Source organism: Amia ocellicauda, chromosome 20 (assembly GCF_036373705.1).
Source record: "Amia ocellicauda isolate fAmiCal2 chromosome 20, fAmiCal2.hap1, whole genome shotgun sequence".
Lineage (NCBI taxonomy): Eukaryota > Metazoa > Chordata > Actinopteri > Amiiformes > Amiidae > Amia > Amia ocellicauda.
The window spans coordinates 11,090,953-11,103,693 of NC_089869.1; the positions used below are offsets into that span (position 1 = coordinate 11,090,953).

General features: G+C 40.3%; 1 protein-coding gene across 1 annotated transcript in view; it reads right to left on the reverse strand.

Annotated features, from left to right (window-relative positions):
• Positions 1-12,741, reverse strand: part of opn4a (opsin 4a (melanopsin)) — a 48,755-nt gene that overhangs the window by 12,276 nt on the left and 23,738 nt on the right. Inside the window, exons 2-4 of the mRNA XM_066693211.1 lie at positions 5,832-5,974; positions 4,739-4,872; positions 1,002-1,205 (exon numbers count right to left, since the gene is read on the reverse strand). Coding sequence (XP_066549308.1) covers positions 1,002-1,205; positions 4,739-4,872; positions 5,832-5,974 — 481 coding nt within the window. The remainder of the gene's footprint in view (positions 1-1,001; positions 1,206-4,738; positions 4,873-5,831; positions 5,975-12,741) is intronic.

Genomic DNA, 12,741 nt, shown 5'->3' on the forward strand with positions numbered 1-12,741 from the left:
CCCGTGTGCAGAGCCACTGTTTGAATTGGTGTGTGCCTGGTATTTAGATCGTGCTTTGGTTCATGGCCAAGTTCCTTGCTTGAACAATGTGGATAATGAGGATTTCCACTGCTCATTTCGAAGCCTACTCTCTGTCTCTCTCTTGCTTGTTCCCAAAGGTCCTCCACTTTACTTTTCTCACTTCTCTTCCTCCTGATTTCACTCTTCCAGCATTATTTCTCTACACCCTCTTCTGTCCTCCTTCCCCTTTCCACACTTCTGCTGTGATGGTGAAACTTGCAAATGCTACAGTTATAAACCATACATCTTACAGTCAGATTGATTTCAGTAGTTTGTTGCTGTAACCCAAGGGACGGGGTTTTCAACTTGATCCCAAAATGGTTTCAGGGAAAGAGGGAATAAATAGGGAATTACTTAGAATTACATTAGAATGAATTTAATTTCAAAACAGCTCTCAGATAACTTCACTTGTGTCAACACTACAGTGCTTCCATGTCCTAGAGTCCTCCCCATCTCTTTTGCCACAACACCAGAGCTGCAGTCATTTACCCTGTTAAATGCCCTGATTAGAAACCCATTCAAAGGAAGAAGTATACATCTTAACTCCCAAAAAGAAAATAGAAACATGTTATATGCAGCTCACATCTCCAGCTTCTTTTGGGCTCTTTTGCAGCAGATGGCAATTCTTCAGAGGGAGCCTGAGGTTGTTTTGCGTTACACTTGGGCAGAATGGCTGATGCCTTCAACCTCAGAGATCAGCTGTCAGTCATTTGACACAGGCTTCAGTGTGGAACGCACTAGCATCTTTAATAAGATAAGAAATGCTTTACACATTGATTCTTTCCGTCTTTTGTCTGAGTTTGTGAATGTGCATTCCCACCAACTTGATGTTGATGATCCAAGGAGACCTAGATAATTGCTGGATTGCGGCCCCTTCCAGAACCTCCATGGCTTTCAGCCCATTCCCAGCTCCAACCCCGCCCGCCCCTGTCCCTACTCACTCCAGCCGAAGAAAGGGGGCAGGCTCCAGCCCAGAGAGTACAGCCACACCACGGAGAGGATGACGAGCGCTCGTTTGCGGGACATCACTCCAATGGAGGCCAGCGGGCGGGTGATGACGAAGTATCGGTCCAATGCGATCACCATCAGGGTGATCATGGAGCAGATGCCGAAGAGAGCACCGCAGAATGCGTACAGCTCACAGCCTGCAGAACAGATACACAGATCATTCATCCCTCTTGCTCAACTCGATGATCAAGTGGCAACACAGAGGAAATAACAAACAAACACCATTGTGTGAGTACATTTGAGGGAGAATTCCAATGTACCTCTTTGAACTTACACAGTTTGGTGATACTTTCAAATAAACAGCAGTCAAGCTTTCATTTAAATTACCAACATTTTAAAATAACTTTTATTTTAAGTCTTTTTAAGTCAATGAATTGGGACAGAATGCTCCCTAAAATACCAGGTGAAATAAAGCAGATCCTGACAAAGAGGAACACAAGGAACACACTCTACAACTGGGGTTTCAAGCCCCAGTTACAGGGTCTTCTGCCGTTCACTCTAACTCAGCTCCCAGCTACATAAATGAACCAGTTATTGGCTTAATTAGTCAACATAATCAAGATTGATATCGCCAGTGATTGAACCGCCTTATGAAACTGATGGACTGGGACTCTCCAGGATCAAGGCTTGTAATAATAGAATAATATGTTTTTCAGAAGTGAGCTATAATTTGCTCATCCTATTCGATATTAAACCTAAATCGCCTCCATTCCACACATCGATTAGTGTAACAAACAAACCACTGCACAAGCGGAGGTGGGCAGGGCAGATTGGGTGGCGCCCCCCAGGCCTTCAATATAATTGATCTTGAGTTGTGTGTTCTTCACGTCACTTCACTGCACCCCTGCTCCCCCAACCCTTGGCCTCCCAACGCTATTTTATACTCCGATGATGCCCAATTGGAAAGCAGGCAAAGAAATCCCTTCTATCATCTTGCCTCAGGCCACAGACTGGTTGTGAACCCAGCCTGCTATATAATCAATTAGCGATCAGTATCAGGGTCACAGAAACCCGTGCTGATGAAAGAGCAGAGCTGGTTTCCATTGGAGTGTATAGAAGTTAAGAGCACAATTTCTGTCCCATGCTGGGCTATGTGCGTTACGGCTTGGGCTAAATTCATGTCATGTTTAAGCAATCGTCTCTGATCTGAATATATTCACGTAACTATATATTAACATCTTTAAAAGTGTATTTTCAAATAGTATTGTTTGGAAATGTGCCTCAATCTATTGTTATATGCTAGAATGTATTCATTTTCTATATGGGCCAGATTATACATATATGGTTAATGATGACTGCCTTTAAACTAAGTTAAGTCTTGGGAAAGCATTTCAATAATTGAAAGCAAATATTGACTGAATCAGAACTGCTAATAACTAATGTGGTACAGTTGTGCTTCAACTGGACAAACTACACTGATTATTCCTTGTTTGTCACTGATTTCGATGGGAGTCCAGTGGATTGGGTTTTAAAGGGAGGTGCAAGCAAAACTCCCATACTGCCTATGTAAACGTCAATCTGCTCTGTGAATGTGTGTCCTTTCTAAGGTGACTTGTGTTATAATTAAACAGGAAGCCAAGTCATTCGCACTTTCTGTGTTAATGCCAAATTGACATTAAGAATCCATCTCAAGCAAAAAACAAACAAACAAACATACAAATAAGTATGGGATGTGAGCCGTACGCATATGGGGTTATGAATATGTGGTTGTTTAAGGGTGTTACGGGACCAATAGAATCCAGCTACAGAACCTAATTGTCAATATCTGGAGCAGAAACCAAAGTGTAAATCCACTCGCGGTGGCCACCGTGTAGGCGAGCGAAACACAGAGATGGTTTATTTTAATAGCCAGTGGGAAAGAGGCAAATAACCCAGATTACTACTGGATGCTTTTACTGAATCAGGTCAACGCTGAAACCCGAATGAGGGGCAACTGTTGGCGGAAGGAAACAGAGAGTAATAGCGTTAGAGGGGAATCAAAAGCTTTTCCACTTTTCCAAATGAACATGGGCAGCAGAATGTGAGGTCAACCCACATCTTTATCTCTGAAATGGTTGAGCAGCTTACTGCCTGATGAAGAGGCTTCCCGTGGGCCTGCTGCTGCTCTGCGAGAGTGAAGCTCCGTCTTCGGTCCACGAGCGCATCCGTGTGCACAACACAACTCTTCAGTGCACTTCATTGCACTCTCAGCCTGGACATCAATAGGCTTGCTTTCTTCTTCAGGAGAAATCATCGTAATTAGCAATCCCCTCTTGCAACTCAGCCGAGACAAATAGATAACTGCCCCCTCTTTGGCTCATTACATAACAAGACTTATTTATTTATTTATTCAGACTTCTGGGGGATGGTTTTTCTTAGAAGGAGGTCAGATGTTTAGGAGCAAGGGATTCTGGGATTAATATTTTTATGTTTTTTATTCTTATAGAATGTAATGTAGGTCAGGTTGTAAGAAAGTGGATTTGGAAGGGGCTAGAAAAATGTTTTACCAAGTCCTATAAGGGAACATTATAGAAGCACCCAGCCAAAATAAATGGTTCAGAGCTTACATCTACAGTATCCAGTTCTTGGTGGATTAGTGGTAAAGGCTAAGGGAGGGTTTCAAGAATGGAGGGCTTGACCCAGAGATGTTGACCCAGAGCGTGTGAGAAAAAGACCAGTCTGTCATTTTTACTGACTCTGTTTTGACTCAGAAACTGCTATATTTCTGTCTTTCTCTTTAATAGACAACTATGAATTAGAATGCAACGTTGGGTTTCAATGACTCCTTAAGGATCAGTCTGAAGGCATTTTTGTGCTAATCAAAACTGGTTTAAGACGTGTAGGGAAGCCTGATAATACTGCCCTTTCAGCCACAGAGGAGGCCATCAATAAATGATAGCAACCAAAACCCCGCGTCTCTTGGCAACAGCTTTCCAATCTCTGTCTTTACCTATGGCTGGCCTCGCTCCAATGTGACCTGCCTGACAAACACCCACTCTTCCAAATCCACTCTGATAATTGTCTTTGTTTTCCCTGTAAGAGAGTGTGCCGCATCAAAATGGTCCCTGGGATCCAAAAACACATCAGCTCATCTATTCGCTTCACAATCCCACATGAATCCTGCAATTGCCAACAGATTTTCTGCCATTTTCTTTAAAACTTATGGGCTTGATGCTTTTTCTTCCCACACAAGCAACTGTAGGCAAGTGCAATTAGCTCTAAACATTTGGGTGGGGCATTCAAGGCAAACTGAGGTAATTGCCAAAGGTGCTCCTCTGGAGTTTGGAGGTGGAGGATTGATTTATGGGTAGAGAGAGCACAGTTCCCAGAAAGGAAAAACTGCCGGGAACAGAGTAAGCACTTCAGGATAGTTTTCTAATGGGTGTATCAACAACATGCAAGCGATCACACCATCAGCCTATGACCAATAATAGAGCAGGCAGGTTTTGGGTATGGGGGCATCAATGTGATTTCTTGGTACCTGGGAAGTGAGAATCGGCAAAACTAGTGCAGTTTATATTGAACGGGCTGAAAGCATTTCAAGACAACATAAAACTCCAGTCAGCACTGTCATGGTTTCTTCAAAATGTAGCCCAAATGAGAGACGATTGGAGGAGATCCACCGAAATGGCTGACAGGATCACAAGTTGAATCCTTATGCAGCCAAAAGGGTCTCGGTTTCTGTGGTTACCTTTCTCGCCAAAGATCCATCTCTTGTGCATGCTGGTGGTGAAGAAAATAGGAGCCTGCGTGAGACACATGAGGAGGTCTGTGATGGCCAGGTTTATGATGAACATGTTGGCCGGGGTCCTCAGGCTTCGGCTCCTACACACAAAAAAAACAGACTTACACACTTGCTTTGCAGTGGTCATTAAGTACTAGTACTAGCAGAACAAAAGTCTGGAGACACCGTGGCTTTCCAGGGACTGAGTTTGGCACCCCGGCTCTGAGCCAGTGCTGCTGTGACAGAGAAAGTTTTGGGGACTGCCACATTATTATTCTTGATAAAGCTCTTAAAGCTCTCCACATCCACTAGACAGTTTCATTTAAGAGCTTATGGAAGCTTATGAAATATGTCTTAAACCATACCGGTACACGGTGACACTTTATTTAAAGTGTATTTTCACCTTAACATTTGAGGTGATTTTAATTACACCGCATGCCCTTACATTCCTGTTTCCAGATCCTGAGAGTGTATTGAAATATCTGACAGGGCTATCTATTGTTAATTTGCACAGTTTTGCAGCCCTGTCTTCTATTGCCTGTGCTGAGCAGGTGGGTTAGCGGGTGTGAAAGCAGAAGGCAGCCGCTGCTGAGTGAAAAGGAGACTGCTGCTTTGGGAATTGGTTATAGAAATGTAATTTGTTACTTGTGCAGTCACTAGGGCTATAGAACCAACAATTAAACAATAACACCTTCTTCCACAGTGGAGATTGCTGATCGATTCCCTGACACTAACAGTCAAATTGAACAATAATTTGTACTATGGGATTCCTACTGATCTGTATTCTTTACAAGGAACCGCCTTGAATAAAGGCAGCAGTCAGATATAATAATATTAATCATGAGCATCATCATCTATGTCATTTTGTCAAATCAAGCAGATCTTCATTTTTGTTTTAAGTTTACATGATTCATCAACCCTTGAAATTCGCCCATTTGGTTCAGTGGTTTTGCCCGAAGGCTGATTCAATTAGACTTGTATTCCTAACACCCGTAGCGTGTGAACCAGGCTTCAGGGCTGAAGTAGAGGAGAGGTGGAGCGAAAGCCAGCACTGGTTTACCTGCTGAAGGCATAGATCACCAGGAAGTTGCCCAAAATGCCCGTGATGCCCACAGCCAGAATGACAGCGCCGATGGTGTAGTGGGCATGATCTGGGACATCCACTGTGGGGAAGGGGTATGGGGCTTCCTGTAACATCGCCACCTGCGGGCAAAACAGCATGGAGAAACTGTGGGAACTCCTATATGTCAATTTGAATTAGTGATGGGAAGCAATCTCAGGCTTTCTGTGTGAATGGAAAATGTGCAAAAATACCCTGTTGGAAGAAGCTGATAAGGAGCACTTTTGGTCTGCAAGATTACACTGAAGAGCACTATAGTACAGAGCACTGGTGTGTTAAAAGAGCAGCCTTGAAGCAGGGATGACATGCATGCCACTCAACACAACCAGCAATACAACAAAGATACTTCTTTAAATGAAGTTGGACATTGACCAGCTCTTTGGTTGCAGTTGACTTTATGGTATCTTTCAAGATGTTACTGTGTGAGGTTCTTATATTCTGAGATCAGTAAGTTACTAGGGATCAGATACACCCAGTGGGAAGAGAGGCCTCATCTTGTCTGTAACCTTTCTTATGTTTTTTAATGGTCACTCTACATTCTTTCACTTTTCTGGGGGTCAGTTTGAGGTTAGATTCAATCCACGTATAGATAGGTTTTATTCATGAATCCTATGGAAACCATTGATGCTGCACTCTGTTGAGATATTAGGACAAAAAGATTGCAGTAATATTGATCTAATATAGCTAATATTTAACTGCTTTTCCAATATTGCCAAGGGGCGGCAACCCCTAGTCCTGAAAAGCAACAACAGGTCAACCTAAATCATTAGTTCCCTTTCAACCGGTTAATAGTTTTTTGGTTATATAATTAGAAATCCACACATACACACACAGTGGAGTAGTGGTTAGCGCTCTAATGGGATAATGTTGTACTACTGTTGTAGATTGCTCCAGTAAAAACCCAGCTGTAGAAATGAGTAATTGTATGTAGAACATAACAATTGTAAGTCACTCTGACTAAGGATGTCTGCTAACAGATATTACATCTTGCAGCCTGCTGGGACCAGGAGATCATTGATAAACTGACCGGAAATCATTGTTACTGCTCTGGAGGATTTTGGATCTACAGGAACAAGGTTGGCTGCTCCTGCTATATCCATAAGAAAACATAATTTTTCTAATGTGTAATCCTAACATTTTTCATATGCCAAATTAGCCCCCTTTTTGTCTATTTAAAATATATGGGATCTATTTTAAATATATTTAGTCTGTAATCCAAATGGAATATAGTTCCACATTTAGACACCTTGAAGCAGAAGATGCCCAGATCTGAAAAGCAAGCTTGCTGCCAGTGATAGGTCTGCTCTCACTCTGTCAAAGGGCCGTTTGATAGACGACCAGCAAAAGCATCCGCTTTCTCCATTAACCTCTAAATCTAAGCCAAGTATCACAGTACTAATGCTCTGGGAATTGCTCTGGCTGTGCATGTCTGAGACTAAAACGGAAAAGACATCTGGTTACATCAAACTGCAATTAGACAAGCAGCAAGGATAGTTCATGGTGCCCTGCAAGTTCTCACTTTTCATATCTGTATGTTGGTTTGTTAGTGTTTTTTAAGTGTTTTTCTTCTTTATGTTGAAGTTATTGACCCTGCAGATGGCACTCGTGTACAGAGAGAAGTGGAGAGTAACATCGCAATCTTTCACAACAGTGTCAAGACTGCTGGGAGGGTTCAGGGTATTGAACCCAGGTTGCTAAAGGAACTATGTAACTAGTGACATAAATCTGCTGATGAAAGTAGTATTTATGATCTAGCCTTAAATTTAAACAATAAGTACCATGGAAAAGAGCTTGAGTTGGTCAATGGGATTTCAGCTAAAGTGCAACTATGCAGTGGAAATGGTTTGATACAAATATTGAAGATATTGTGCATTGTAAATAAAGGATAAAGTTAAGTGTAAGACTACAATAAACAATTTGTAAATGAATCCAAGGTTTTGGATTGTAGATATTTGTAAAATATAGGCCTATGTTGTGTCTTCACAATTCACAGTACATTGGTTTGAATTGGCCAACAAGCTTAAGCGCCACACACACAAGGCACATTGAAACGCAATCCCTAGAGTACATTGCAAAATTTTGCTGACATAACATAGTAACGGACATCAAAGTCACTCTTGTGTTTGATGGTGTGTTGGGCAAGCTTTGAGAATCGAAACACACTTATATGAGGTTAGTAGTTTTTGTTTTTGTTTTCTTCCTTTCTTTTTCTTCCAATTACTGATAAATTTTACAATCTGTTAAGAACTAAAATCAGCTTGTGGTAGTTGATGTTGCACTTTATAATTTTATTATGACATTGGCAAATGTGTTTCTCTGTGTTTCTCTGTCTTGTGCTGTGCTCATTCTTGCTATTTCATTATTTCTACAGCAGATAAAAACATCCTGCAGACATACAAAATAAAAACACCACCACAATGCCAGAAGCCTCATGTAGTATTTCCCTCTGCCTGGTATAACCTTTTTAGTGCTTAACCGAATTCAGCTAATTTACATAATGGTAGGAATATATTTTTCCATAATTTGTGCAATAGAATAACAGATTAGTGGTTCAAATACATATTTGAGGGGTGGTGGTATAAAATTTTATACTTTTAAATCCTCTTTTTCTTTTTGCACAACTATATAGTTTTTCCTTTATTCTTTGGGGGGGGGGATTTTAGGGTTATTTCAAGGTAATGTTTTATGAGCTATGAAATTATATGACCCCATCAAAGAAACATATAGGACTACCCATCTCTCCTCTCCAATATTGCAGCAATTACTATGATAGGGCGCAGGCAGCTCAGTTTTCTGCCCCATTAACAACACGCTCTTAATTTTTTAATCCCCGTCAGCTCAATCTCATACAGAGAAAGCAATTATAATTAATAGCTACACTATCTGTACACATACAGAGTGCATTTTAAATGAGCAAAAAACATAGAATCTGCTTGATGTTAAGACAGAAGAAGTAGCGTGTTTGCTTATTCCCTCTTCTCCTGGGACGCTGTAGATTGTCAAGAGCACCAAACCACTGAGTTTCAGTCTCAGCTCCAGTGAACCTGCGCTGCTCTAACAGTCTACCTCATATAATTATTTTCACACTGTGTTGTGCTCTCAGGAATATAGATCAACTCATGGAAATTCTGCTTGGAAACCATATGAGGGATTTCACAAGTCACTTTGGGGGTCAGAACGTCATTCCTACATCTCCAAAAACTCCCTTTTTTCTTATCAGGATACAGAGAAATGAATACAGGCAGTCATCGTGTTGATAATTTCCTCCATAGTCTTCATGTAGTTCCTGTCGTCACTGTTTCTAGGCATGTTGCACATCAACCTAGGTTGTATTCCCCAGCTATTGCTTTTGTGTCCTCCCAGAGATGTATTTGCTCCTATACAGTCTGTCATCCTTCAGTTTTGTTTTTCTCTCCAATGTGCCTAATGCCCTTACTTTTTGTACTGATAGCACAAGCTTGTGCTGATTGAATGTGTCAGGCACTCTGTGGCAACTCTGTGAAGGGCGCTATACCAAATACAGTCTGATTGATTGATTGATTGATTGATTGATTGATTGATCCATCGAAGGGAGGACTAATGAGGTCTTAAATGGTAAAACTACAGTGTTTACAAGCAACCAATTAGCCAGGACATGGGTCACTGCTGAAGAAAAGTACCACTCAGCTCAAACAAACAAATCAACACAAATCTATGAAGAGCTGTGAAAATCAATGAAATCCAATCTGTCATGAATGTAAATGAGCTTCCAGGTGTAGTAATTAATTCTTGTATGTTAATTATTTGGAGAATGTCTTAAAGTTTTGAAATTGTCCCACCAGTGAGATCCAAACTACTGTTCGAGTTGCAGAAATGTGATAACATCAGGCGTTTGTCTCTTTCACTACTGTTCTCCCCTCATACATACATAATACATAATCATACAATCAGACCTGTCCTTGCTTTGTTCACTGATTTGTTCTTGGACCCTCCTGCTCTCAGTCTTCCCAGGGGGTACTATACAACAATGCAACCTGCTAAACTCCTTAGGATCTTTTAGTCTGCCTATGTAAAGGGGAGGAATCATATACACTGCCTGAAATGCACACACAACAGCAGGGGTGTGTATGGTTGTATACAATTCTTCTTTCTTTATTGTAAATCATAATGGTTTACCAATTTCTTTCTTGTTTGCTTATCTCTACTCTTGTCCTTTGCTTCCCCTCCTCCCTCTTTTGAAAGCAGATTTGATTTCTTATTTTAGCTCCTGAAACCTGGCCTTTCACCCTCTCTACCCACCCAGGGAAACCTATTAAGCTGCTCTTTCATTCTTATTTACCCAGCTGTTTTTCATTCAGGAATACCTTCCATGTGAGATGAAATCTGCTGCCATGAACAGCTGGGAGCTGTTTGTGATATTTAGTACTAGATAATCACTGGCTGTGTTTGTGGGGGTGTGAGTTGGGACAGAGTGGACCAAGCTGGCATACTTCAACGTGAACGGTCCTCCCCCTCATCCAGAAGATCTCAGTCTCAAACTGAGTCTCAAACTCCAGACACCAGGTATGTCCATTTCCATTTATGTCTAAGCCGGTGCCAGATACCGAATCCTTGTTCAAGAGTTCATTGCATGACAGCAACTGCTTTTGAGATACCAAAACAACTGTCACAGTAAATCCACTATATATTTTGAGCAATGGTAATATATTAGTGGATGAAGACATGGGATCAGTATTATAATTAATTGCATATTGTGTGTGTGTGGTGTGTGTGTGAGTCAAATGATAATGGAGCCACAGCTAAGTCAGGTAGTTTCTGAATTCTGTAGGGACATCTGTGCATAAGTCTGCTGTGGCTGTCAAAATGAATGACATTTCATCACGAACGTCCTTGAAAAAGCCAAGAAGGTCACCATTTTCAATCCATCCTTTCTCAGAGCTCGCAGAGCTATTATTCTATAAATTAAACTTGCAAATGGTTGTTCTATGCATCACTAATAGATGTTCATTTATGCAGATAAATGAGAGAAGTTAACGTCTATAATAAATTGTTTATAGTAGAATTTGTAAATTGAGAGTAAGATGGCAAGCCATATTTACAGATTTCAGGTAAAAGTATTTTTAACAGTAGGTAGATAGCTTATGCTTTTTAAAGAGAATTCATAAAATGCAAGGACAGAATGGAGCAATTAAGAGGTGTTCATGTAATTAAAAAAAAAAAAAACATTACTTCAACAAATATCCAGTGAAATTTAAATTCAAATGCCCAAAGTAAGCCAATTAATAATATATTTAGCCCCCCCACACAAACACATATTCAAGTGTGAAATAACTTAATTTGCATAAAAACAATCAGCTTGAAGTAAGACTTTGCTCCAAAAGCATTATTTTGTGCAAGATATTACAAATAGGAAATTAATTACAATATATATATATATATATATATATATATATATTATATTAGAGAGAGAGAGACAGAGATAAATATATGTGTATGTTTGTGTATTAAATTACATTCTGTTTGGGAATTCTGTAGCTATTAAAATGTATAAATTATCTTCTTTTGGTGTTTGAGATTACCATATATATTAAAAATACACAAGGATTAATTATATATATATATATATATATATATATATATATATATATATATATATATATATATATATATATATTTTCCAACCAATGTGACACTTTTGTAGTATTAGGCACTATCATCGGGGAGTCTGGAATCCAGTCCATTTCAAACTTTAACAGCGGAGCCATTAACAGCTGCTTTAGAAGTTATTTAAAAATGGAATGAATTAATTGTGAAAGTTGAAAGCCTCTACAGAATAATAAGCTTGGTAGAGGAATTTAGAATTCAAGGTACGTAAACACTCCTGTCACCCTGTGTTTCTAGTGTGGAATCAGAAACAGATAACTGGGTTTCGTCAGTTGAAACACAAATTAATTACAGGGAATGTTGGGCATAAACAAATCTGGATTACAAAATGAGCTACACCATTCGACACAGTTACAGGGTTGGGGGTGAGCGATTGTATTGATTTTCCCTCACTTGATACCTGGATCTTCCAAATGTGAAGAGAAACTTTCATCTTTCAGCATTAAATTGTTTTCTGCATCAGCGGGAATCCACAAAACAGATTCTAGATTCCATAGATTTCAAACTTTTGGAAATGTGGTGGTGAAATGTTTTTTTGTTTTGTTCAGAAGCTACATCATTCCAAACCTTTTGTGACTTTCTGAGAACATCGCTGGAAGGAACCAGAACGTGTTACAGTAATCGGGTTAAGCGTGATGTTGCCTCCAGGACCCGATGACTTCTCATTCATTATGGCTTCAATTGGTAACCCGCCGGAGATTGTCGGGAGAATCCAAAGGAAAACGAGCCTTCATGAGCAATACTGTACTTACTCTAAGACCATCTAGTAAGAATATGAATAATAATAGTGCTGTTTTTGGACAAACCATTGCTCAACTCAAGACTGGGCTGAAATGAAGCCCAAAGTCAATATTTGTTGAGGTTTTGAGAAATTCAGGTGAAGATATTACCCTTCCCCCTTGACCTGGTGCTTTGTATTAGAGTGGAATCTTAGAAATGCTTCTAGTTTAAGAGCCCTCTTTTTATATAACCATGAACTGGAGCTGAACTTCAAGAAGAAAGTTCACCCAGGCATGCATATGAACCAGTTCAGAGGCACAAATAAGCCCCGCAAAGATAGAGCGCGATTTCCAAAGATGGCATGTAGTTATCTCATGGAATTCAAGAAGGCTGAGCCAGAGATTAAGTTAAACGATCGGGAGATGCCACGCAACAGTCCCGAGGTATTAAAGCACCCCTCCCCTGCGCTGGGCTAGAAGGAGCTCAT